We start from the raw sequence: 27,364 nt of genomic DNA, 5'->3' as shown, positions 1-27,364 counted from the left end.
TTTGGGATTTGATTATTCTGTGAACAATCCGGTGATAACAGTACTGCTGCATTTAAACAAGGAAAAGCCATGTATGAGCACAATCTCTCCTTCATTCACAACCCTCATTTATTTGTGAGCTATATGATATTTACACTTTTGTTTCTTTCTATATTTTTGTCCGACAGTCATCTTTATTTACAAGTACAAAGTTGAAAGATTTTCCTGCTGTTGCTGCTCACCTGCAGGTTGTCCAGTCTCTCCTTCAGCGCATGCAGCATCCTCTCCATCTGCTCTGGTGACGACGTTATCTCCCCCGGTGTCACATGTTTATCCTTCCCATGGTTGTTGCTGTTATGCCCTCCATCAGATCGTTGCCCCCCCACTGAGGGGTAGTGCGGTGAGTCCGGTATGAGGTTGCTGTTTCCATGGTGACCCTGCTGGTTGCTATAGTGCCCACCGTCGGTGTACGTGTGATGACTGCCCGCTCCTCCCGCGTGGTGGGGGTGCGGCGACGTGCCGTGGTGGTTGTCGTGAGGCCTCGCGCCACGTCCGAAGCCCTCGCACAGGGTGAGCTTGGCGGTCAGCTCTCTAATGGTCTCCCTCTGGTCCAGGATGGTCTCTTTCTGTTGGACAAGGCTCTCCCTGAGGTGGAGGATGGTGGCTTTGGCCTCTTCACTCGCCCCCCACCAGCCAGCAGGAGGTACACTTTGATGCCCTGCTCCGCTGGGCCCTGCTGCCCCTACGCCTGGGCCTGCTGTGGGGAAGCAGGCAGGGTCTGCATCCACGGGAATAGGGGTGCATATGAAACGCGGGTGCGCTCCGTGATCATAGTCAGACCCTGAGTTGGCAGATGCAGGGCAGAGGAGGAGTGAAAGTAGAGAAAACACAATGGGAACAAGGAGCGTGGACATGTGTAGAGGCTGAGAGTTCCTCATGATCTCCATCCACAGTTCAGCCACGAAGACTAAAGAGCTTCACTTCAAAATGTGTGATGCCAGTTGGAGAAAAGGTTATGTTGACTTCTGTGTTGTTGTAAAGGAGACATGAAGAGCTCGATAACAAAGATCTCCATCCACGAATTAATCACATATCTGTGAGGAACTAATTAAAATTAGTTTTAACTTCTTTGTCCTGTGAGAGAATTTGCTTTACTTTGCTGTGTTGTCTTTCTCTTTCCGTCACTGAAGAACGGGATAATCCTGTAAAACAAAACATCAGATGTTAGATAATGATCTTTTAGAAGCAGCCGCAAAGAGCAAAAACAATAATATGAGCAACAAAAGTTGTTGTATATGTCACTTCTTTTTTTGCGGTTCTAGTGTTCTGACAGGGAGGACAAACACTTTTCAATCAGTTTGACAAACATCAAAGTTCTTCAGGATGGTGGATGTCAGTGTGACGTCGCTGGCCCCAGTTCGTTGCAGTCTGTTTGACCAGTAAACTTACATGGACATGTGCCAAAACAACCAGAGCTTGTCCAGACAAGGATTAGTCCAAATCAGAGGTGTGACATCCTGACCGCGCTGGCTAAGATGTTTGGTAGTACTATCAATGTGAGTTAGATGGTTTTAAGGCCACAGTGTAGCGTAAAAAAGTGACTCATACTATTATTTACTTCGAACTACATATTCATTCATTGAATTTGGTGGTTAATGAAGGGTTTGACCCAGCGGATGACGATAAAAAAACGGGGAACCAGCACTGAGGACACATATGCTTCTAAATATTTATGGATGTATATTCTCATGTTTAAAATATATTTAGTCCATGTTATATTGCATGTGTCCATATTATAAAGGGTAGCTGACCTCTCTGAGCACTGCAACATGTCCTTACATGTCGGCATTTCGAAATGGCACACACGTGATGTGGCGGCTAAACCTCACTGACCACCTGTTGCTTGCAACCTCTCCAGTGTGTGTGTATGTGTGTGTGTGTGTGTTGATGGTTCATACATGATTTACTGTTATTCATCAAATATGAAACAGGCTGAAAAAATACAAATAGCTGCATTTATATATATAGTGTATATATATATATATATATGTACTATATGACCAAGATACAAAGATCACGATCTCCTTTATTAAAATTTCCTCAAATGCCAGTGCAAAAATTCTTTACAGCTGCAAAAACTGGAGATGAATATATATTTTTAATTTAAAAACATCTTTGTAATATTGTTCTTTTTAACCTAAAGGGTTGAACAACCTTTGTTCTAAACGTGCTTTGTCTCTGTGATTCCTGTTGTGATTTGCGGGGCTTAGAGGAGAGACAGATGGTCGAGGCACAGAACCGTGTCACACCCAATCTCCACTGTTTAGCCCTAAGTTTATTAGCACCCACAGGTCACTCAATTAACCTAATTGCAAACAGTTGTTGTACTAACTTACCCAGAGATAAGTGGGCTTTCTCAACCGTGCATGCTTCTGTGTGTGTGTGTGTGTGTGTGTGTGTGTGTGTGTGTGTGTTAATCCATGGTGAACACTGGGGCCGCGCACCATCCCTGCACCATATGGTCAAGGTGGATATTTAAGTAGTGCGATTAGTCCCAAATTAAAAACTGAAAACTGTAGTTAGACCTGTGATTAAGAAACAGTCGACTCTTAAAAAAAATGAAGCGCTCTCTGTTTTTAAACAAGCAGGATGACAGTTTCAGTACTTTACAAGATCAACATCATTATCTGTGAGTCGTTTTCCCAGAATTTGTTGAGACACTTTGGCAAAGTAGAAGACAGTGTAAGAAAAATCTTCTTCCACATTGTTATTGCTTCATACATTTTCTAGTATTTCTTCCACTTAACTAGCTTTAGTGTTTTATGATATGTTGCCAATTTACTAAAAGCTGTGTGATGCCAAAACAGCAAATAATAGTTTAAATCTCAGATTCTTCTTTCTCCTTTAATATATTATATATTAAAATACATTAATTTGATTTGTCATATACTTCATTACTCCACTATAATACTTCAACAATAAAGTAAAGTACTGTGAAATGGTCTTAAATGCTGTTTATTTCTTGTCTAACTGTGACATTAGATGCCATATTATTATTGTCACTTCTGGGTAAAAGCAGCTGGATAAATGTTCTCTCTAAACACATAGTGAGACTTATCCCGTCCACCTGCACTCCAGCACGCTGCCATGTCCATCTAGTATAAGGACAATGAGCTAAAATATGTGTTTTCTATTTTACTTTCTAGCAGGGCTGCAACTAATGATTATTTTCATTATTGATTAATCTGCTGATTATTTTCTCAATTAATCGATTAGTTGTTTTGTCCATAAAATGTCAGAAAATGGTGAAAAATGTCGATCACTTTTTCCCAAAGTGACATCTTCAAATGTCTTTTTTTGTCCACAACCCAAAGATATTCAGTTTATTGTCATAGAAGACTAAAGAAACCAGAAAATAGTCACATTTGAGAAGCTGGAATAAGAGAATTTGGATATTCTTTTCTTTAAAAATAATGATCAAAATAGTTGGCTATCAATGTAATTAGCTAATCAATTAATCAACTACTTGTTGCAGCTCTACTTTCTAGTAGCCGTTAGAATTGTGATCCAATAAACATTACAGCCTCTTTCTTAAGCGATCAGTTATGCTTCGAATGAATTATTTAAAAGAAGATAAGTTTGTTCTTTGTGAAAATTTGAAAAATGCTTTTGAAAAAATAAAAAAATCTATACATCTAAAATTTTAAGTATTGCCATCCAGGAAACCCTGTCACAAGAGATCTCCCAGCTGCCTCGGGGAGGTTACAATAAATAGATAAATGATAAAATGTCTCCGCTAACAGGGAACAACAGACTCCAACTGATGCATGTCCAGCTGTAGTTTTAGTCTGTTTTATTTCATTTTTTAAGCAAATGTTCTTAAAAGAGGTGTTTAATTTTAGAAATATGTTTTGGTCAAATATCTTTTAGTTGAAACTAGTAGAAAATGTTGCATTTCTTTGCATCTAAATGTTCTGTTCTCCTCAGTGTTTTTCTAGTAACACCTCATTGATGAATCATAACTGACCTAAGACAACATTTAACACACTGTTCCAGCTGTATGTGTTCAATATGTGTGTGTTAACTTTAACCAAAGTTAAATGAACATTAGAACAGAGTCCTTACCTTTGAGTCCCTGTGAGTGCAGCCTGCGTATCCACTCAGAACTTGTAGTGAGTTAGTCCGCCTCACACGCTGATCAGATTGAGAGATTTACTCCAGAGGTGTGCTCAACTCTTTCTATCCCTTCTTCATTGTCTCTACCTCCTTTTTCTCTCCTCCTCTCCACCCCTCCCTCTGCTTTGTGGATTGTTCCTGGAAGACCACACCTCCCTTCCTGTCACGCTGCCTTCAGGTTGACTTTCTGGCATCTTGCTCACTTCTTCACCATATTTATTTCTATCACAGAAATATTGTTCCTGATGTTACATGAGTCTGTGATAGAAGTAACCTGCTCAAACCACACCGGCATTGTTAAAAAAAACTACCTTTTTTTTTTACAAATATCCTTTCTAACAGGCTGTAAATGTTGGCCTCACCTCCAGCACACGTCACAGCTCACCCAGATCTTAGCACGGGAGTAATTGGCCTGATTAATTCCTCTCTGGTCTTTTCTAGTCTGACTGACAGCCAGCGAGGCAGCGGCAAGACAACAGATGGCTGCTTTGAGGTCAAAGAAAATCACACAACACACAAACAATGAAGGCTGCATGTTGATTACAGGGCAGACACGTATACTTACATTATCATTAGATAACAGGTTCAGACACTCTGGCATATGTCGGTCACAAGCACTGCGACTGTCTGATTAATACCTCAGGTAAGAAAACTGGAAGGCAATTACACCTGGTCTTAAAGAATAAATAGTAGTATAGAAATCCAAATTACTGTATAGTCATTTTTAAAAGATAATAATACAGGAAGGATATCAAATAATTCATTGATTTTATTAACAACTGCTGGCAGTGTTTCATGAAATTTCAAACTCCTGCTGGACGATGTTTTTCTAAATGTAGCCGACTACGAGTCAGATGTAAATATACTTAATACCAGTCTGATTACAAGAGGCTGACACCTGTTGAGAGTCGAGGATTAAAGAAGTGATCAGGAGTGAATAAAGCGAGCAGTCAAAGTTCGTGTCCTCGCTCTGCCACTCGTGCTGTGTCTGCCTTTTATCTATAAATACATGTTAAGCTGTAGACTTGACGTTGGTCACAAAATATCAACTTGAGACTTGACTTGGACTTCACTGATTTAAGACTTGATTTACTGACTTGATGCTTAATTCCCTGAAGTCCTGACTCGGATTGAGACTCTAAAGCAAAAATACCCCCGTTTTGACCTGGAACAATCCTGGAACAATACAAAACAACTTCAGGAAGGCATTACATGGTCACACACCTATTTCATCACCATATTTCATTATTAGAACTATGCACTGAAAGGACTTCATCTCAGTCACTATTTGTAAAATCACAGTTAGCTACGAACAATTATTTTCATTATCAATTTATCTTCCACTTATTTTCTCGATTAATTGTTTTGGTCTATGAAATATCAAAAAAAAACTGTGAAATATGCCCATCACAATTTCCTAGAGCCCAGATGATTTCATTAAATGTCTTATTTAGTCTGACCAACAGTACAAAACTCAAAGATTTTCTGTTTCCTACGATGTAAGACGGTGAAAAGTGGCAAGATCTCAAATTTGAGAACCTGAAACGATCAAATATTTGGCATTTTTGCTAAAAAATGACTGCATTCAGTGAGAAGACAGACTTGCAACTGACTTAAAATTAGCTCATGATGACTTGTGACATGAACCGGATTTTCCCTCAAGCACTAGATCGGACTTGGTTGGACGAGACTCAGACGAAGCAGCAAAGCTGAGTCTGAGAGGTGTTTGTGTTTCACACCCTGAACATGATTTAAATGTTGTTGACAGTGTGTTTTATTTAAGTCTGCAAACCATTTTAAAACATTTACTCAATATTTATATTATTTGTAATATTTATTAATTGCTTATCTCTCATAAGTGTGTTGTTGGTTGACACATTAAGTGATTGGAGTTTATGTCGCAGGGCTACAACTACAAATTAATGTCACAGTTCCTCTTTCAGTGAGTAGATCTTGACACTGGCATCATTCATCTTATTATAACCTGCTGTAAAACATCTATATATTTGTATAAAGTAATTATTAAATGCATAGTACTCTTTTATTTTGAGCAGTGGAAACAACAAACACTGATCAACATCAGCCTTGACTTCTTGATTTTGTTTTTGACAGAAAATTAACTGGCAATAATTTTGATGATCAAATAATCGTTTAAGCACTATTTTTGAGCAAAAAGGGCAAAAATCCAGCTTTTCAAATGTGTATATTTTCTTGTTTCATAAGTTTTTGACTGTTTGGACAATGGTTGGACAAAACCAGACATTTTGAAGAATAAGCTTGGGCTCTGTGAACACAAATAATTGATTAATCAAGAAAATGAAAAACAATGATGAAAACAATCGTTAGTTGCAGCCATATTTTTGATCACGCAGCCACTTTTTGTACTTTACTTGCCTTGAACTGTTTTGTGAGGAGAATCCGTTCCCTTCATTGTGGACAGTATCGGCTTCTCATAAATCAGGAACACGAGTTTCATCATCGTCAGATCCGAGATTCCTTCATTGATCACTGTCATACTGTAGATCATAGGCGGTTATATTGTTAGTTTTAAATGATACTAATGTGGTGGTATGATATATGATATTATACTGAATGTACAACATGTTACATGCATTTTTTTTTTACAATCTCCAACTCAGTTCTCTAAAAATGTGAAAAAAAATCCTTCTCTAATTTGTCTTCACTCACATCTAAACTAGTGATTTATGTTTAATGAGGGAAATCAATCAGGACAATCCCTCTTACATAGAGTCCCTTCATCAGTGCACAAATAATTTGTATTTTCAAAACTTGCATACTTTTCAGGACTGATTTTTACCGCTCAGACAGCGTGATTTACACAGTTGTGTGTGTTCACTTTGACATTGTGTCTCCTGGTCTGGACATCAGTCTGAGACACTATTTGTAGATGACACATTTGGACAAAATCCAATTGAAAACGTGAACTGAAGATTAGCCGAGTGATCTATACTAAGGCAAACTCAAACACGTTATCTCTTTCAGAGACACATACGTCTGTTTTTCCAGAGTGTTCAATAAAACACTGTGTGACAACATGAAGGCGTACAGATGGATAGATGGGTGAAATCTATGTGAGTCATCTTTATTGTTTAATAGGTCAATGGGAGCCGAGTTCGCCTGTCTGTCAATCTCCTTAGTGCGTGTGAATTAGGCCCCGAGGAAGCGAGCCGAGACAAACAGCTTTACGGCTCAGGTCCAAGGACACGAGACCACAGACGCTCCAATGTTCCCCCTAAACACTGAACCAAGTGACCCAGAACCCCACAGAGCACATTCGTCTGCTATGGTTGGCAAAGTGGAGGAAACTCTGAGGACAGAAAGACAAAGACACTTTGATCTAGATTATTGATGTAGGTTTGCCTTGGCCCCATTGAGCCCAGTAGTTTAGATAAATTTAGTTTAGTGTCATTAGTGTTTCTTGATTGTACAGAGAAGTGATGTGCTGCAGTAATGAGGTCAGTAAACATGATGTAGTAATAATATCTGAGTAGAAAATGCTTAACATGTAAGCTGTGCTGAATATCTTGACTGACTGAACTTCTCAACATTGTGAATTGCATTTGTTTATGCAGGTGTGTGTTTGTGATTATGAGTTTCCTACCTGCTTGTTCTGGTTTTCAAGATGCAGCTTTGTTCAAGTTTGTACAATATAACTTAACAGTGTGCACTTGTTGCATGCAGGAGAGCCGCAGCAGGAAGTAATGTCACATGATCGCCACCCGCTGGGAAAAACCTGCAACTGCAACACAAGACGGCTTCAGTTCAGTGACATGTTAGACTTTCCAACAGGTGGGTGATGTGATGTCAGCTTACAGGATCACAGTACCCCTCATAATTAGTCTCTATACCGAACATCTGAGCCACAAATTTGTTTTTTTTATCTGTCAATTATTAATAAATGTGTAATTAATCCTTCATGAAGTTTTCAGAGAGAAGAGAGAATGAATTCTTTAGGTTTTATATAATTTGTTTATGGTGAAAAAAACATTCACAATCACTCTAGATTATCGTTATATGTTACGTAAAACAGGAGAACATAACAGCCATAATGATTTAAATGAATGTTGTCCAGTTGAAGGATTTAATTTTTTTAAAGATAAATACTGATCAAATTCAACCCAGAACACCCTTTATATGTATAAAAATGTGTGTCAGCTGCACAAAACTTGTTTGAAATATTAAAAAGTTGAAATATTTCTTTTCATATAGTCACTTTAGGAAAAGTCATAAAGTTACAAGCTGAGAGAATTGTGTTTAGGGTATTTTTACTGCTCTGAAATGTTAAAATGTGGTTAAAATGTGACCTGAACAGTATGTAAGGGTTAATGAGGCCTCCAGAGCAAGTTCAGCTATGAAAAATGAACAAAAAATTCTTGTTTTATAGGCCTTATTTATGTCCACTTGTAAAGCACTGGCACTTTGACTTGTGTGTCTCTATTTCATGAGGCCAATCTGCCACATTTTAGGGGGAAATACTTATTATTTCCCCCTTATACTTAGAATACTTATTATTATCTGACAGTTGTAGTTAATATTTGTGGACATTTCCTTATTGGATTTTACATGCAACGCAGTCATAAAATATTAGTATTGTTAAGAGTTTAAGCAAACCAGTAGTAATATGTGGATATTAGTACTTTTACTTGGAAAAATTCTGTATTAATTATTTAGCATTTTACATTAAAATAAATGAGAAAGTTAACCAACAGAGTTATCAGCCAACTACAGAAGCTGAGAATGGCAGCGATTGCAAATATATTTTTAATGCTGTTATCTTGACATCACAAGTTGAGTATTTCATTATCTCGAGAAAACAAGCTTTGTTATCTCAAGATAACGAAACAATCAATCCGTTAACACGAGTAAACAAAAGATCTTATAATTTATAGGCTAATGTTTTGGAGTGCCAGATCAGGAGTGCCATGTCAGCATGCTGCAGGATGCTACGGCCTTTTCTTTAATTCCATGGATAAAACAGCCTTTTTTAATCTCAAATTGAGTAGTATGAGTGAACTCCGAGACATGGAGATTGCCTCACGCTTGGACCCCGAACTCACCTCTTTGCCAAATTGGTTGCCTGTTAACATCTGATAACGTCCAAAAACTAAACACTGTGACAAAACGGAGATTGAACAGACCTCCTGAGAAACCATTTCTGACCAATAACTAAATTATGGCCTGAACTAAGAGCAGAAAGGGCGTTTAAAGGATCAACAACTCAGTAAACTTGGACAGAAAACTCCCCTCTTTTTGGCCTCTTATCTTTCTCAGACCAGAGCCAAAAACTCTGACTCACATTGCTGGAGTCTTCCTGCAAATCTGAGCCAAATCTAAATTTCATGTAAATTAAATGTCTAATCATTATGTAAGTTATGTAAGTTATTTGTCATGTAAATACACAGTGAATGGTATAGCTTTGATAGTTGTGTGATTATCTACTGAGGAGATATTAAACTTTGATTTTATTACGTTTTTACTACATGTGACGATACTGCCCTCCAGTGGTAAAATTTTGAATTTCCTTATGTTAAGAGTTAATGAATGTTTGGTAACTATGCAATTGTTTTTTTAAATTACCTAAGTGTTTAACTTTTGATCTATTAACCTCACAAACAATCATATTTTAATGGTTAAATTAGATATGTAGTTGTATTGAAAGAGTGAATTTTCTGAAGTAACAGGAATGTAAAGATATAATGAATTTCAGGTTGAAGTTTTCTTTTATTATTAAACAATAATCATATTGAATGTTTTTTATAATATGAAGAAAGAGTTATGTTGAATTTATATTTGAATATGTTTCTGAAAGTTTAATCTAGCTTTAACTTTATTTCATTTCACTATAGTATTAAAACCTTTATTTCAGTGTAGATGGTTTGAGAAAGTTGAATCAATTAAGGTTGGATGTCTAGACATCATGAGAAGTGTTGATATGAAGGTTAATTTTGATATGCTGATAGAAAAATTGACTTATTATGGAAATGAATGTATAAAGCTGAAATGTTTTTCTGAATGGTTTTACAAGGTATGACACAAGGTGACATGAAATATTCATATCTACCTCTGAAGTGTGAATTTTGCATTTAAAACTTAATTCTTCAGTGTAAGAAAAGTTAAATCAACCACACCTTAAGAGTTCCCCTGAAACAAAGAAATTGGATATTCATCAGTAATATGGCCAGAAACGTTAAAAACACACCCAAAACTCGGCTGTTTTATCCAAACTTATAATACAGCCTCAGAGAGTTCTCTGAACTGGCCTCCAAAACTCATGAGAAATTCTTATTAAGATGTCTGTTTTCTTTGTTTTTAGACCAAGTATTAGATTCAGACTAAGTATCAGATTAAACTTTATTCAGCACTCAACTAAAGAGCCAACACTTGAATCTTCAACTAAAATGCCATCTAGAAGCTGATGGCGATGCTTGAAACTGGAACTCGACCTGCTGGCTGACTGCAGCCGGCCCAACCGGGAGTTAAAGAAAGACTCTTCCCAGAGCAGCCTGAAAATGGCTCGACTCCTTTTCACCGGTAGTGTAACACCACTCTATCACAAAGACCCATCTGTAACACAGACCACACCTCACCAAGCTGTAACTTACAGCCAACTCCAACTCCATCTACCATCTACCGACAAAACTTGTCAAATAATGTTAAAATTAAAAGATAATTTCTTTAGAGTCAGCTTAGGTCACACATTTTGAGCCACTATTTCTGAATAATTTTCTTTATTAATTTATTTTTATTATCATTCATAAGCCTTATTATTCATTTTATTTATTATCACATGCTTTATCATGTATCCTCAAGACATTTAGCTATTAATAAATGTCTTTAATTATCCTAAGAGGGTGTCATATTGTTTTCTTTGAGCACAGTAAACAGAGGTCACTGTCGGGACAAGAACTTATGGTTATGAGACTGATTCATTGATTAAATTGAATAATTGTTAGTGCCTCCTCTTGGCGCTAACAAACCCTTACCAAAAAGGTAGGTGGTGCCCAGACGAGGTTATGTTTTATATTAATGTTACAACAATGCATAGATGGTGTCTTGACACCTGTAATTGATTTAAGCTGAATATGTCAGAACAAGGAGAACCCATTATTATTTACTGCACCTTTATTAATGACACCTGTGTCGCAGCCAAATGGCAGGTTTCCTAGTTATAATATGATGGGATTTTTCATGTAGAACTACCAAACAACACCTATCAAGCATTTTCACTTTATTGGATGTAATGAGAGAAAGGGAAGTAGGGTGAAGAGACAGATTTGACAGATTTGAACCCTTAAGAACCACTTGGAGGCTTCTTGTGCTTCATCTAAATAGTTGAGTTATTAGACATGGAGAGAAGACAGGAATGAACAAATGAGAAGCTCCACCTGTAATAAATCTTGTGATAAAGTATCTCGAGAAATCAGTCTTATTAACGAGTGATCTCGAGAAATCGGCATAAAAAAAATATTGCTAGCATGGCCGATCTCGGCTTCCGTACCCAACTTTGCACCTATACTTTATTTCTCTATTTTTAAGTCTCTTTTAGCTCACTATTTTTGGCTTTATCGCATTTTTTCTGTATGATGGAGTCTTATTGTTCTCCTCAACAACATTTCCAGCAACAGACGACTGTTTTCAGGAAATTCGCCCTAATAAACCCAAAGTTTGCTGCCAGCTTTTAATACGAAGTTAGCAAAGTACAGTTAGCTTAGCAAGCTAAAAACCTAAATGTTTTTCTAAAGAGTTGGAGCAAAACGGAGCCAAATGGAAAGTAAATATAGTACTTACATTCATCAGGTGGAGCAGAAACACGACTCAAATATGATGATAACGTTGCTGCATGTCTGCTGGATATGTAAGTAATGTGCGCAGTATTTTGCTAACATGTTAGCATCTGTAAAAGCGTTGAAACTTCAAGTTGTGTGTCTGTCAGACTGTTATGAAGCTGTTCTGCCTCCTGGTGGCCAAAACAGGTTAATGCAGCTTTTACTAAAACAAACAGAACTTCTACTAACATTCAGGGGAAGATTTACTGATTTGGGGTCCCAGGTAAACACTGTCCTCTCTAACTGGTTATGTTGGTATTGGCAGTGGTAGAAGAAATACTCTAAACTTTTTTCTGAAGTAAAACTGTTAATAGTAAAATTATTAATACGGCACAGTAAAGGTCCTGCATTCACATTTTTTACTAAGTGAAGTTTTTACTGAAGTGAAGAGTGAACGAAAGGTATTATTAGCGCAATGTACTTAACCCTCATCTTACCATAAACATATTTAATAACAAGGACTATTGACTGGGAGTAAACTACTGTAAGAAACAACCATCACAACAAAATGTTAACTTATTTCTTATCAAAACATTATTAGTTATATAATTAATGTCATCTGAAAAAAAACAATACAAACAATAAAATTCACAAGAAGTGCTAGGGCTGCAACTATGATTATTTTCATTATCGATTAATCAATACATTGTTTACACTATAAATGTTATAAATAGGGAGAAAATCCATCCATGATTTCCTGGAGCCTTATTTGCTTGTTCTGTCCGACCAATAGTCCAGAACCATGAGATGTTAGATTAAGCAAATTCTCACATTTATGACGTTGGACGTTGAAAAATGACATGAAACAATTTATAAACTATTAAAATAGTTGCTGATACATTTTCTGTCAACTGACTAATTGATTCATTGACTAATTGTTGCAGCTCTAAGAACTATTGAACTAAAAAGAAAAATCCAAATCATTTTAATAAATATTTTTTGTTTTTGGTCAAAATTTTGCTAAAAGTGATGTTGACCTCAGTATTTCTCAAATTCTACATTCAAAACTTAATCAAGTACATGAATACATGAGCTTTTCATCACAACTTAAAAAAAAATTAGTCTCATAACTAATTGATCCTAAACTCATATTTTAATTTAAATGCACTCTCCAGCATCTTTATGTTATCCTTTAATCTTTTTATGAGTTCTCTGCAGTTTTAAGTGAAAGGCCTGTGTCCATGCAGGGCCTCCTCCTCCTCCTCCTCTGTCCTCCCTCTGAGAATGGGGAGCAGGAATGTGTGATGGGCCGGGTGTATGTAGGCCAGTGATATGCCTGCCTGTGCTGCTCTGTCTTTGGCTTAAAAAGTTCAAGTCATTATTCTCCTCCTGCTGCTATTCAGACGAGGTCCCGTTAGCTCATTGTTATTCAGCCTGAGTGAGAGAGAGAGAGACCGAGAGAGGCAGGCAGACACAGAATGGGAGGCTGACTGTGGTTTCCAACGGCAGGGAGCTGGTTGTACTGGAGTGGAGAGGAGAGGAGTGGAGGGGGGTTGTCGGTGATTTTCTGGCCGGTTTTTGCGGGCGTGAAGGCATGTCGATAATCGGCTCAGTAATGAGGAGAGGTACTGAACGGCACCAAATATCTGACCCCGATTTCTGGGAGTAAAGAGAGGTAGAGAGAGGAGGAAGTGTGTGTGAGAGACAGACAGAGAGAGAGAGAGAGAGAGGGGGGAAAAAGAGAGGGCCATGTGAAAAAGGGGTGGAGGGGAGTTGAGATTTAGTGCTCTGCTGGATGAAACAACCCCCCACTAACTAACAGAGAGGGAAAGTAGCCTATAGGAAGAAAAGAGGGGGTGTTGTACTGTTCATTAAACACTCAAAGACGCGCAGGAAGCCTTTATCGTTTCCAACAATGAGATCAGAAAAGGTATGTAACTTCTTTTTCTTTTCTTTTTAAAAGTTTCTGAATTATTTGTTACTATTTTACTAATGGAAGTGGAGCTGAGTTGTTGAGATCAACAGGTAGCAAATGGCAGGGTGCATTTCCATTCAGGGAAAGACACCCACTGTATAAGATCAGCCACTAATTTATTTAGGCTATATTTATACATGCACAAGCAGGTCTGGCATATGTTTTTGTCATGTTTTGGTTATATTGCAGGTGCTTCAGTAATTCAGAAGACTTTTGTCTTCCAGCTTTTGTTTTAGTTGTTGCAATTAGATGAGATGGTGTGGAAGAAATGCAGATTGTCACACTGGAGTCCTGTTTTGCAACCATTATTTGATCTTTTGAGAAAAGCATGAATTAGATGCATAAATATATGTCATAATTTAACCTTACGACTCATAGAGGATACCTTAAAATCACCACAACGTACAAATCTCTTAATAATGTTTGCTATTTCTGTGGTTTTTGTGTTTTTCATCTTTTTTTGCAGTGCCATTAATGGTTTTTAAATGCAGTGTTTACACCCACACACACATTTGAAGACATTTAAAGAGGCTAAACCAAATGAATGCACCTTCTGTATCAGTTCCCCAACCACCTGCAGACTGTTCCTGTTGCATCCTGAAACAAGCAACACTTTATTTCTTAGAGTGAAAGCACGCCAAGCTGGAATATTTCCACATTTATGCTTCGTGTTTCTTTAAAATGTCACTTAATTAACGTTTTAAATGGTGTGCACCTTTCAAACTAAATTAAAAATCACTAAATTAGGACAAAGCTCCCTCTTTAAAGTCTTATCCTGCAGTGCAGCAGACTGTTACATCCACTCTGACAAATTACAGACTACACCAGGGTGGCCTTAATGAGCAAGAGTCTGGAAATGTTTTCTTTGTGTCATATACCATTAGTTGATCTGGGTCAACGTTTTCTCGCTGTAATCTCTCTGTGATAATAAAGGAAGGCTGCACAAGGAAAACTGAGGGAGTCTTTTGCTATGAAACCCAGACTGGAAATCCCTTGACCTCCGGAGGAGCCCCTCTTGATCGTCCCTCTCTGCCGAGGAAACATTGTTGTCGCTTGTTTATTCAGTGCTCTGACACCTGTGACTCTGGCTGGAGGGGCCCATTGTTCTTATCTGAAATGGTATAACTCGTCTGGCACACGAATCTAGGAGAAATATTTGGTTTGCTGTAGTGTTGCGGAGCGATAATGTAGAAATTGGCAGCTGAGACACCGAGGGGATCCATGTGAAAGTAACACTGCTGCCCTCAGTCAAAACCTGAGATGGTGCGACATCCTCATTGCTGTCCAAAGTTCAGTCTTGTCATGAGAGTTCAATGGCCTTAAAAGTCCTCCAGTTGATTTAAATGTCATACTTTCAACACCTCGAAGAAACAGAGTGATAGAATATAAGGACACTTTTAGGAAATATGAAGATTTAAAAAGTCTTTTCCAGTGAATTTTTGTAAATTTGTGACACTTCTTTAATCCTCTATGATGATAAACTGAAATATCTTTGAGGTGTAAATTGTTGGTCGGGACAAAACAAGACATTCGAGCATGTCACTTTGGGCTTCAGGTAACAGTGATTGACATTTTTTCACCATATTCTGACATTTTATAGACCAAACGACTATTGAGAAAATAATCGACAGATTGATAGATAATTAAAATAATTATTAGCTGCATCATCACTCACTGCATTGTTGTTTTTTTTCTTCATCTTTTCTCTTGTAGGGGGTTGCTATCTTCTGTAAAGCCTAGGACCCTGAACAACAGGAGGAAAAGAAAACACAAACATACATAGTGGGAGTACATAAGTGATAGAAGCAAAATGTCTCGGACCGAGGAGGTCAACAAGATGACAGAAAATGTCTACAAGGTACAGCTGTCTGTGTCGTCTGCCTCAACAGTTAATCTCACGATTCAAGATTCAACTTTTTATTCCTCATATAAACAATCATACATAGTGCAGCCTGCAGTGAAATGAGTATAAAATGTATTATTTGTCTGTATCATTGTCAACAGGGGATTCTGGACCAGTTCAACCCCAGTCTGAAGAACTTTGTGACTATGGGGAAACACTATGAGAAAGCCCTGACAGGTTAGTCAAACACAGACTAACTCTGGACACAGATTTGTTGGTCTCTGGGTGAGACTATCAAATAAAGTTGTTATTTATGAAAAGGGTCTAGTTTTCCATGATAAATAACCATTATAGGATCCATTTTCCCAACATTTTCTCTCTTCCTCAGGAGTGACGTTGGCTGCAAAGGGGTACTTTGATGCTCTGGTGAAACTTGGAGAACTGGCGAGCGACAGCCAAGGCTCCAAAGAGCTGGGTGAGTGGGCGGCTGGTAGAGAAGAACCGGGGGCCAAGGAGAAATTTTTTTTTAAAAAGAATTGCTTATAGACCTAATCAAGTTTAGAGGAGTCAATGTGACAGCTGGAGAGAAGTTTGAAATAGTCTGCTGCTGAGTCTGATGCATGCGTTAGCGAGGGAGGAGATGAAGACAAGAGGCAATGAGGAAATGTCGAGAGAGAGGGAGAGAACAGAGGGAAAGGGAGAGAGTAGGGTCATTGTTGGGAGATTAACAACACCACATGATCTCATTGTAATGCTGAAAACAGCGGGGGAGGCAGGCAGGAGTGTCGGAGGGCGAGATGCCAGCCACCACATACTACAGTGCTGTGTGACCAAGGGAGGGACTCACAGCTGACCATCAGTCTGTAAATGAGAAATTGTGTCAAAACAGCAAGTTTTGGTACATTTTTACTCTCTGTGTATTTAATGCTGCATGTATATTAATGTTGACACTGTTGTTATTTCTTCAGTCCAAATCATGTGATTTCTGAACTTCTGTATATTCTGTATTTCTATATATGTAGTATATTAATTCTTCTAAAGTTTAAATACTTCTCTTCTATTACTCTACTTTTTCACCAAAACCCCGGGAAAAGCAATTTCATGTCATCATATGAAGCATCTGAACTGAAAAATATAAATGTGACTGTGGTGAAACGACAATAAAGGTCCTTGTATCTTGTATGTGATACTGATGTTGTTGTTTATATGTGTTTTATTACAGGAGACACACTGTTTCAGATGGCCGAGGTGCACAGACAGATTCAGGTGCAGCTGGAAGACGTGGTAAGTGGGTGCATTAATGTGGCACAAATTATGTTATGTCCTGCTCTTATATCTGATATTGACTTTGTGATTATTTGGCTGAAAATTTAAATTTAAATGCAATGCATTACACTCAGAGACAGATTTCACTTTCATTTGGGTTTCCACTAGAATACGATGTTAAGAAGTTATTATGAATTGGGCAGCTCTTTTCAGCAGAGACCTTTTATATATATATGAATGTTAAAGTATCAACATACTTTGTTCAAAATGCTTTATATGGATCAATCCATCAACAGTTGAAGCTGTTTCATTCTGAGCTGCTCGCCCAGTTGGAGCAGAAGCTGGAACTGGACATCAAATACCTCACAGTAAGTTCAAAAAACATCTCACACTCAGCAACAACTGAACAGAGATGTTCTAAAACAGGACTTTTGCTTAGATTAAAGTGTTTAGTTATGTTTTTTGGGGGGTTGGAAGGCAACACAACAGGAGCCAAATGTATTTTTATAGCACTAATTTCAATTATAGAAACTAGCAAATGAATTATGGAAAAATAAAGGAATAAATAAATGTGTACAAATTCACTTATTATTGGTAAAAAATAAAACTCGGCTGAATGGATTTTGAAAAACCACACTTAATATCTTAAATATTACCCCTATCAAACTTTTTTTAATCAAATAAATCCTCTGACTAACCTTCTTTTTTTATCTTTTCCTCTCAGGCCACTTTAAAGAAGTATCAGAGTGAGCGGAGGTCTAAATCTGAGTCTATCGAGCGCTGCCAGTCCCAGCTGAAGAAGCTCCGCAGGAAGAGCCAAGGCAGCCGTCACCCGAACAAGTATGGAGACAGAGAGATGCAGGTAAGTGAAGCTCAGAGCTCCACCTGTGTAAAAAAAAAAAACAGTAATTTATTTGATACACAAGCAGTAAAATGCATAAATGACCTCTTTCATTTGAATTCATGAATCTAAACATCTTACTCAGCATTATAGCAGATTAAAGAGCAGAGTTGCGTGAGCGTTTGTTTGAGAAATAGGTCGGTGTGAATAAGATTAAAAAACAAGGCAACAAATCTGCCTCAGCTGATTTTTCAGAAAACAAGAACCTTAGAGCACAAGCTTTCGCTGGAAGAAATATGACTGATATAAGAGGCCGAAAGGATTTACTCACTCGGGGGTAGAAAGAGGGAAATCAAAGAGCGAGAGTTCAGTGGAGGAAAAGGTCATCAGGGCGATGGACAGTTTTTTATGATTTGGATTTTGTTATCGTTGCACAGCCGCGTTGTCAGGCAGGATATGATGTCACATGTTATTTCTCTCTCCGTACAATATGAATTTAAGGTCACTCCGTCTTTGAGTACTGTGCAGGTGATTGTGAATGCAGGACGTGTTGTGCACGTGCAAGTGTGCTCAGGTTTTCAGTGAAATCTCTCTGACTTCTTCTTCAGTTTGTGGAGCTGATGAGTCGTCGCCAAGGCGAGCTGGACGCACTGGTTGCTACGGGTTACAAGTCCGCACTCACTGAGGAGAGAAGACGATATTGCTTCCTGGTGGACAGACAATGTTGTGTCACCAAACTACTTATCAACTACCACTCTAAGGTAATCTGTGAGATGTAATCTGTGAGTGAGAATCGTCTCGGCTGGTTGGTCCCACAGTTTGTATTAAAGTAGTTTTTATTTATTTTTTTGCTTTTGAACACAACCTAGGTGAGAGAGCTTCTGTCGCAGAAACTGTCATCTTGGCAGCAGTCATGTTCTCAGCCAACGAAACTCCCTGAGCGCGCTCTGAATCTGCTGCGTCACACCGCACCACAAAGCTCAGGGGCTGCTGGGATAGCCGAGGTCCTCCGTCACACCAAGCTCGGCTCTGCTCAGCCGGAACAGGTCGGATCATGTTCATTTATACCGTGCCAAATATTTGACTTGTACTTTGAGTTCAGCATTTTTAAAAGTCCCTAATCTCAGCTGTACTGTGGTTAGTTTCCATTGTGGGTCGGTATTCTGAAACTATTTCAAAACCTCATTGGATAAACTCTGACATCCAGGATGGTCAAGCAAAAACCAAGACTATTATTAATAGTTCTTGTACATTCAGTAATATAGAAACTTCTAGGGACTGATTTGACATTTTGGGAAATATGTGTTTTTTCACTTTCTTGCCGACAGTTAGATGAGAAGATCGATACAACTCACATGTTTGTGCAACAACTACGGAGATGGAGCCAGGAGACGATTAGCTTAGCTTAGAGAGAAACAGGAAGTCTGACACTGTCCAAAGGCAACAAAATAAGCCTACTAGTACCTCTAAAACTCACAAATTAACATGTTATATCTTTTGGGTTCACAAACAGAAATTTAAGAATGACAATTTTAGGTTTAAGGAGGAATTACGTGCTCTAACTATATCTGGACAAACAATAGTTACAGCACATGCCCCCCCCTAAAACCACAAATTGTAATTTTTACATTTTTGTCTATGTCTTGATTAAACAAACAAGAAACATTATGTTATTTACTGAACTTTAGAGTGTTGATATGCTGGTTTTTGAACTTTGTAGAGAGCCAGGCTCGCTGTTTCCTGCTGTTCTCAGTCTCTGCAGCGTGAAGGTCAAACAAGGGAAACAACAAAACCTAAAACACATTATTGAGTAAAGGGGGACTGAAACATTTTCTTAAATTGTTTTACAGAGGCTCTCTGTTCAAGAAGTCCCTCCTCTCTTAAATGGAGACTCCAGTCGCTCCCAGCAGCAACGCTCGCTCCCCTCTTCCTCCCAGAGCGACACCTGTCCACCTCAGGGCTCCCCTCAGACTTTCCGCTCCCCGTCCACCGTCGGAGGAGCTGCTGGAGGTTCATCATGTGGAGCGTCTCCTCAACACACCAGCACACCCGTCAGCGCGTCAGCCAGCCCCCTCGTTGACAGCAGTACCAGCGGCAGCGCCAGCCCTGCCGCGTCCACTCCCACCACGTTCAGCAGCTCAGCCCAGCAAGGCTCTCTCCCGGCCGCCAACACGTGCAACCTCTCCCCGAGCCTCATCCCCTCCACGGTGATGTCGCTCAGCCACGTGTCCCCAACCAGCACCTCCACGCAAGGCATGACCCTCACCATCCCCCACAGTGCTCCTCACAGTCCTCCGCTGCCCCACAGCGCTCCTCTCTCCAGGGCCATGACCCCTGTGCAGTTACTGCACCAACAGGTGGGACCAGGAGGAAGCAACACTTCATCACCCTCACATCCCTGGCTGATGAAGTCTGCGGAGATGTGTGCGACAGCAACACTTCCACTGCCGAGGAGACCTGTGAGTGAAATAAGGCTGGGCGGCTTTCAAGGTAAGATGTGATACAATATTAAACTTCTGCCTGTTTGTTGTATGAGTGTCTCCATCTTCATCCTCTCCCTTCATTGTCTTCTCTTTCCTCTCCTCTTCCTCCTCCAGGCTCCAGTCTCCCCAGGATGCTGCCTTTATCTGGACCTACACGTGTGGAAGCCATGTTCGCTCACTCACCTGGAGCATCAGAGGGCAGCGGCGGTGGCGGCATAGGAGGCGGGGCCTGCTTACTGCACTTCCTGCCTGGTGATAGCATCACCCTGCTTATTTCTGAGCCCAGAGATGGGTGGCACTATGGTCAAAATGAACGAACTGGACGGTATGTTTTACAAATCACACACACACTGGTGTAGAATTTGCTGCATCTGACTTTTGACCTTTAGTATTGTTATAAAGCACAAAATTAGACTCTGAAATGTCTCAATGCCATAAGATAAAAGCTGAATAAAACAGGTTCTGGGTTGAATGTCAATGTTGTGATCAGGAGTCATCATAACCAAGACAAGGCACCATTTCCCCAAACCTTGTGCTCCTTTCTAGCTTATTAACAGACATATAGCATGTGTGTAAGCTTCTCCCTGCCGCCGGGTTAATAAATGTATTCATATAAGACAATGGAGACTGACTTCTTCATCGCACACTCTCTCTGGCTTGTTTTGCTGCTTGAAGCTCTCACTTTAATAAATCAGTGATCACAAACAGTAAAATTTTCCTTCACAGGAAAGGCTGGTTCCCTTTCTCCTACACCCAGCCACAACACAGTAGGATGGATCACATCGAGAGGTAAGTCAGAGACAGAAAAAGATAAAAGATCAAAAAGTAAAATGAACCATGACGCCATTACTGACAGAAATGTTTCTTTCACTTCCATCTGTTTTTTACAACTCTATCAGTCTGTCAGTATAGTCGCAATCCTTTGAAAATTACAAAGTTATAACATAGGTTGAGTCACACAAAAAATAATGGGGTCATTTGTGATGTTGAAACTAATATGACAGCCTTCCCTTTTCCGTCCTCAATAAATCAAAACATCTTCCATGCCAGACATGCAGAAAGTCAAAGGAGCTCATAAACTGCAGAATGATACTCACTGTTTGGATTTCAGTCTTTCCACCGCCTGTTCCCAACACACATCTTCTCTTTCCAACACCAACAGCATAGTTGATGAATTCACGCAACATTAACATCATCATGTTTCCTCTTTCTTTTTTCTTGTGTATTCTGTCCTCGGTCGGTGACCTTCCCTGCAGCTCTCTCTTCTTATCTAAAGCTAACAGCACCAGTATGGGCCAGCTCGACAAGTTGGTGTCTCCAGGTCTACCAGCCCTTACCCCCGAGTCGGAGGAGGAGCACTCCCTTCCTCCCCAGAGGGTCAGCACCTTCCGCCCGCGCCCGTACAGCATGGCCGACAGCAACAAGGTCAGAGACCTGAAAGAGAGGGAGAAGGTCTTAAGAGTTAGAGTGACACAGCTGACTCTCTTCCTTAACTTATCTCTGTCTCTTCTATATTACAGATCTCCTCAGAATTGGTCTCTCCACCACCCTCCCCAACCAGGTAAATGTTTTAGCATCTCACAAGGACTGTGTTTATAATTAAAGGGACACTCCACCAATTATATACATGAATATCATCAGTTTATTAGTCATGAGTAGTACCAATCAGCCTGTAAAAAGTTGTATAATGTCTTTTTTTGTGGCTCTGGTTTTTGAAATCAAAATCATCCAGATGATTAAATTTGAGGCTTCTTCAGGCTTCTTCGTTTCCTCTGGATGTGTGGTTGCATTGTGGGAATTGTAGGATCTGGTGTTCTTGGAGTTTGACCAATACTTGGGTCTGTAAGTCCCCCAATTTTATGGAAGTGCGTTACTCAGTTAGTACATCTTTAATGACCATACCACATAATGACTGGGTTGCACCAACAAAGATTAATTTAATCTCAGATTAGTTCTAATCAGAGTTTAGCAAAACTTGGTTTAAAATGTGTAAATCCAGATTTAAAATTAAGCAGAGCTCTGTTGCACAATTAAAAACTAATCTCTGTTTAGCAAATCCAAGTTTATTGATTTAAACCAAAATGACAAAGAGTTTAATCAGTATGAAGATGCTTGCTTACCCAAATGAAAATAAATAACTAAATAAATAAGGCTGAATAAATAAAAATAAATACATTAATGTGCTGTTTAGACCTTGTAGGTATAAAAAAAGGGGGAAACCATTATAAACGTTAACTCTGTATTAACGTATAAACCCTCTGCATAAACGTGACATTGTTTGCTAACTAGATAAAAAGTTACTTATGATAGCTCAACAGAGAAACTCTAATTTCTTCTCCTTTGAGAAAAACCATAGAATCCAGCAGCTGTTTCCTCCGTTGGAGAGAACTGGATGTGCTGGTTCTACAGACTTGCTTTTGCCTTCGACACCTTGGTGTTAATGCGGCAGACCGTGGAGTTGTTTAGGCCAAACAGGTCCCCATCCAACCTCTGGAAACATCCGATGGCATAAAATCTCAGGGCTACGAGGAGTTGGAGCATCGGTGGTACAGCTGCATTTCTTTCACTGCCAAGTTTGACAGTTGGTTCAATCTTCCTGTTCAGATCCATAACAGTTTCCTTGCTGAACCGATATCTTGAAAAAAATTCAGCATCATAAAACTCAGTTGGTTTGAGTCTGTCCCTTAACCTTCTTTAAGGAACTTGATTATGTTTCTCAATCCATCTCAAAAAGGCAGCTGTTTAAAAAGTTAAACCTCCTCTAGTGTAAGTTTAAAATTAATACTGGATCACATTTTAAATTAGAGTTTAAAGTTTTGGTGCAACAGAATTAAATGTAATCTAGGTTTAGAGTAAAAACTCATCTGATGTTTAAAGAGAGGTTTAAATTTAATCTTTCTTATTTTTAAGCTGGTTTTAAAGTTTGGTGCAACATAATTAAAAGTTAAACCATGATTTTATTGGTTTTAAAAATGTTAGGTGAATTTTACACAGTGTATTAAGACAGAAGATCTTCATAAAACCATTTCTTTATACATTTTTTGGGCAGTTTTTGCCTTATTTAGATCACTGATGTGGAGATGTGACAGGAAATTATTGGAAAGAGACAAGATGATGTGCAACAAAGGTCCCTCACTGGAATCAGACCAAGGACGTTGCAAATACAAGATCAGCATCTAAGACTGCTGGGCTACCAGGGCACCATTGATAAACAGTCGTTATGTTGAGTTATCAGGTCAGCAGAGTAGAAATCATACAGATGCTTTAAGACGGCAACTATAATAACTGAAAAAGGAAGCGGAAACATCTAAAAATGATAAACATGCAACATAGACTTTATTTCATGTCATATCCGTCATTTGTAAGTCCTCCTGCTTCCTTTTCAAGTTGTTAAACTTGTTTACTGTATCATGTTCATCAGGATGTATTGTGTAGTAGGTTGTGATGAACTTGAGGCAGCAGGTTTGTAAGCTACACAGTGGACCGCTTCACATACTGTACTAGTGCCTCTTTAGACACATTTGATGGAAGGGAAGACTGTAGATTTTCATGGCTCTTCAATACATGTTTCCTTTTGTTTTAATTGCTCTTCTCTTTCAGGCCCAATCCATTTGCCCACATCCGTCTCAGAAAAACAGTCACCAACGATCGCTCGGCACCCATCATCGAGTAAGCGATCCTGTTCTCTGTGCTCTGTCGATCCATCAAGCCTCAGGTTGAATCCTGAACGCAGCACATTGGTTCATGTTGATTCTTTTGAATAGTACTTTACTTTGTATGTTCTTTTTTTCTTTTTGCAATTTAATCAAATACAGGTTGTGTTTCATGGGCAAGAAAAGTATATTTTTAAATCAAAGTTTTAAGGGTATACGTGTAAAGGCTGATCTGTTATGATATAATTACAGTCCATTCACTGTTGAGGTAGTTAATAGGAGGAAGTAGAAACAGGACCACTATTATATCTGAAAATTATGTTTGAGTGAGATGTGGGCATTAAAATAAAATCTAGGCTAGTTATTTTTGTGAAACAGAAGTAAGATGTTGCCTGTACTTAGCTTTTGAGATCAAAATACTGAATCTTGCTCGCCTAGAATAACTAACATTTTCAGGTTTGTCCTGGCCTATAAAAAGATGCCTCTCATTGCTTTTGTTTTACAGTGCAATTTTTATACATAACCTTTTATGTAGTTTTTTTTTTGCGTGCCATATTCAGAAAAGTGTTTTTAGTTCAGTTGATCTAGGGACTGGCTCCTAATAGCAGGTTGTGGTGTAATTTCACCTTCGCTATAATGAAGTGTCTTGGGAAGAGGACAGGCTCCTACTCTAAAAGTGCTATTATTATATCTTTAGAAAAGCTGCCGGATTGTCGGGTTTTCTTGGTTTCGATGAAAACTTTTTAAATTTATTCTGTCTTTTCTATTTTAAAATGTGGTTGTTTGGTTGATTGAGACTTGGCATCTTTTAATGAAATTGGCACACGACTTATCTCGTGTAAATTATACTTTAAAAAACACGGTTAATGCTGTTTGAGTGTACAAGTCCTCGTCAATGATACATCATGTTAATGCCATTTAACACCATATATTCTGCTGCTGTGAAGTCACATATCAGTATTTTGTGAGTGTAGATTAGTGAAACTCTTTACCTCAAAAACAGCTCAAAAAAAATTATGTCAAGACAAACTCTTCCCTAAATATAATTATTCAAAGTTTGAATTTAAACTGCAGTTACAGAAATTACTGAGACGTGTTAAATTCTCAGTAGAATCAATGAGTGAATTTTTTAAGATGGAGCAAAAATAGCTAAACAATAATAATAATAATAATAATAAAAAGCTCATGAGCTTCACAGACACAAACTCTGGAGTCTGGAGTGTGTTACTATAACCACCAATAGTTGAACATTTGGATGGTGTTATTACTGAAAGACGGGTTTATTTTAGAAAGTAGCATGTTATGGAGGATGTAAAGTTTTAAGGATGTGAGATCTCAGCGCTTAGTCTTTGGATTTGATTCTTGATTCCTTTTCGGTCCCAAATCTAAAGCTTAACAACACCTAGGCTAGTTAATTCTTTTAGCTGCTTGTTTACCAAACAGACTGAGCAGAATCTTCAAGAGAGACGTGAAAGCCAGGACGGACGAGAGGATGGAGTTTTTATTGGGGAAATGTACTTATGAAAGTGATGAAGAAGGCATAAATGAAAGTTGACCAACGTCTGAGCAAGTGTTCATGGTAAACTAGAGATATCCAAAGTAAATCTGTAGCTCTGTAGGCAAGAAAACTGCAGTTTAAAGGTGAACTTTTGTATTTGTGCAAACTGACACTGTTTATGTTCCTCCTGTGCTCTTAACTGCCTTGAGTTGCTGTGATTTTTTTTTTTTTTTTAGCATCTTGAAGATTCAAGATGTCACCCACAAGGGTTGTAGTATATTGTTTCTAACAGCACATGTATTACTTTGATTAGTTTGGCATCATTAGTAAAGATAAAGATAATGCTTATTCATGCTTGTAAATAGTGCTTACACATTTGTAATTGTATGTTATTTGACTTTTAAAAACATGCTGATAGTATTTCACTTTGGTAGAACCATTTTGACTTCAGGCAGAAGCAGTAAACCTCTAAATCGTTTGACAGTGGCATCAATTTTTTCTCCTGAATATGGGAACAAACAGGAAGAGAGACCTTGTACATAATGGCACAGTAAAGGCAAAATGAAATAATTTTAGCCTTTGCAGGTTTGAATGTTTTAAATAGTTATATTAATTTACTCAGATTTAAATCTGTGAATGAAAGTAATTAGTGGCTGTTTAAGTGGCTGCCAGTAAAGTGTTCCTACAGAGGATGACACTTACACACAGTTAAGTTCTGTGACAGTGAAAAATATTCTAAAATAAATAATATTGCCATGGACTGCATTAATGGAAAGTGTCCAAAAATGAGAGTGTAGAAAGTATTGAAAGAGAAGAACATTTTTAGAGATTGTATACAGAGAAATATATCTGAAATGTTAACCCCTTAACATCCACCCTTATTGAATTTTCACCTATTTGGCATACACAAATAAAAAAGCTTATAACAGAAGAACTGTAAGGCCATGATGCATGTATTAGGCTTCATTTGTTTAGCATGTGGCTAAAACAAACAAACCTACATCAGTTCAAATAAGGCTCAAAAAAGTGTTTTTGGTCCTCGTCTATAATGAGTCATATTTGCATAACAATAATTAGGACATGCTTTATGCCAGAACTATGCAGAGCACCATAAACCTTCTACATCTTGTCAACCTGTATAAAATTCCAGCCTTATCGGAGGTCGGGAGTTTTTAGTTTGTGGTGTCACTGGTGTCCCTGAACCTCTCCAATCATCTCCAATTGGTCAAATTGTGCCAATTGTTTTGACTCATTACTGTGTGATGCTACCGCTTACAACTGGCTTAAGCGGGTCGCCAGCGACCCAGTGGATGTTAAAAAGTTAAATATGTTCTTAGAGAAACATGGCAAACATGGCAATATGAACAAATTTACGGCAAATATTCATGATGTCTGTGGCATTTATAATTCCACTTCTACAGAATATTGTACACGTGTTCAGAAAGCACACTTAAAGACATGTAATGAAAGCATCATGAATATAATCAAATTCAGATGCAGATGACAGACAGTACGTACAGAATTTGCTCAGTGGAAAGCCAACGTACAAAACATTTTATTACTGCCTGTTTTCAATATCGGCACCGAGGACCAGAGCCTGTCTCAACTTCAAAACTCTTCTACCAAAGTGAAATATTATTTTAATATTGCACACCAATTTCCTTGTTTCTGTAAAGAAAAAAACAACAAATGCAGCGACATTAACAGACTGTCAGGCTGTTTTATGAATTGCATCAATATGAAATCCTGGTGACTGCAGATGATATTATATTATGATTTTGAATTCTGCTGAGGAAGACTTTGCTTAACTGAGATACTGGATACTGACATGCTGTGAAATAAAAGTTCTACGAAGGAAATGTT

At 38.5% G+C, this 27,364-nt stretch overlaps 2 protein-coding genes across 5 annotated transcripts in view; one reads left to right on the top strand and one right to left on the bottom strand.

The window, feature by feature from the left end:
* Positions 1-12,603, bottom strand: part of si:dkey-283b15.2 (neuronal pentraxin-1) — a 17,695-nt gene extending 5,092 nt beyond the window's left edge. Inside the window, exons 1-7 of one of the 3 annotated variants that reach the window (XM_067601350.1) lie at positions 11,965-12,603; positions 7,778-7,915; positions 6,550-6,671; positions 4,518-4,638; positions 4,105-4,377; positions 1,135-1,181; positions 222-1,004 (exon numbers count right to left, since the gene is read on the bottom strand). In XM_067601350.1, coding sequence (XP_067457451.1) covers positions 222-926 — 705 coding nt within the window. In that variant the 5' untranslated portion in view covers positions 927-1,004; positions 1,135-1,181; positions 4,105-4,377; ... (2 more) ...; positions 7,778-7,915; positions 11,965-12,603. Of the gene's footprint in view, positions 1-221; positions 1,182-4,104; positions 4,430-4,517; positions 4,639-6,549; positions 6,672-7,777; positions 7,916-11,964 lie in introns of all 3 variants that reach the window. The other 2 variants (XM_067601349.1, XM_067601351.1) reach the window with 2 other exon arrangements.
* zgc:158689 (uncharacterized protein LOC791177 homolog) lies at positions 11,948-27,364 on the top strand. Of its 2 annotated transcripts, none has more exons than XM_067601348.1 (15): positions 11,948-12,031; positions 15,631-15,775; positions 15,922-15,997; positions 16,149-16,235; positions 16,983-17,044; positions 17,323-17,394; positions 17,751-17,888; positions 18,476-18,628; positions 18,737-18,913; positions 19,718-20,357; positions 20,465-20,675; positions 21,077-21,139; positions 21,607-21,775; positions 21,871-21,911; positions 23,951-27,364. In XM_067601348.1, exons 2-15 carry the CDS (start codon positions 15,728-15,730, stop codon positions 24,021-24,023), a joined length of 2,010 nt encoding a protein of 669 aa, XP_067457449.1. In that variant the 5' UTR covers positions 11,948-12,031; positions 15,631-15,727; the 3' UTR covers positions 24,024-27,364. The 2 variants fall into 2 exon arrangements, with proteins under 2 accessions (XP_067457449.1, XP_067457448.1); XM_067601347.1 differs by lacking the exon at positions 11,948-12,031 and adding an exon at positions 12,988-13,872.

Source organism: Thunnus thynnus, chromosome 10 (assembly GCF_963924715.1).
Source record: "Thunnus thynnus chromosome 10, fThuThy2.1, whole genome shotgun sequence".
In the NCBI taxonomy this organism is placed as follows: Eukaryota; Metazoa; Chordata; class Actinopteri; order Scombriformes; family Scombridae; genus Thunnus; species Thunnus thynnus.
The sequence above is the reverse complement of the archived record's forward strand: the minus strand, read 5'-3'. Positions and strand labels throughout refer to the sequence as shown.

Bases quoted from the DNA above. Each gene is read 5' to 3' on its own strand.
- zgc:158689 (XM_067601348.1), top strand. From the start codon at position 15,728: ATGTCTCGGACCGAGGAGGTCAACAAGATGACAGAAAATGTCTACAAG. The intron at 17,395-17,750 runs GTAAGTTCAAAA...TTTTCCTCTCAG, and splicing joins TGGACATCAAATACCTCACA to GCCACTTTAAAGAAGTATCA. The intron at 18,914-19,717 runs GTCGGATCATGT...ATTGTTTTACAG, and splicing joins GCTCTGCTCAGCCGGAACAG to AGGCTCTCTGTTCAAGAAGT.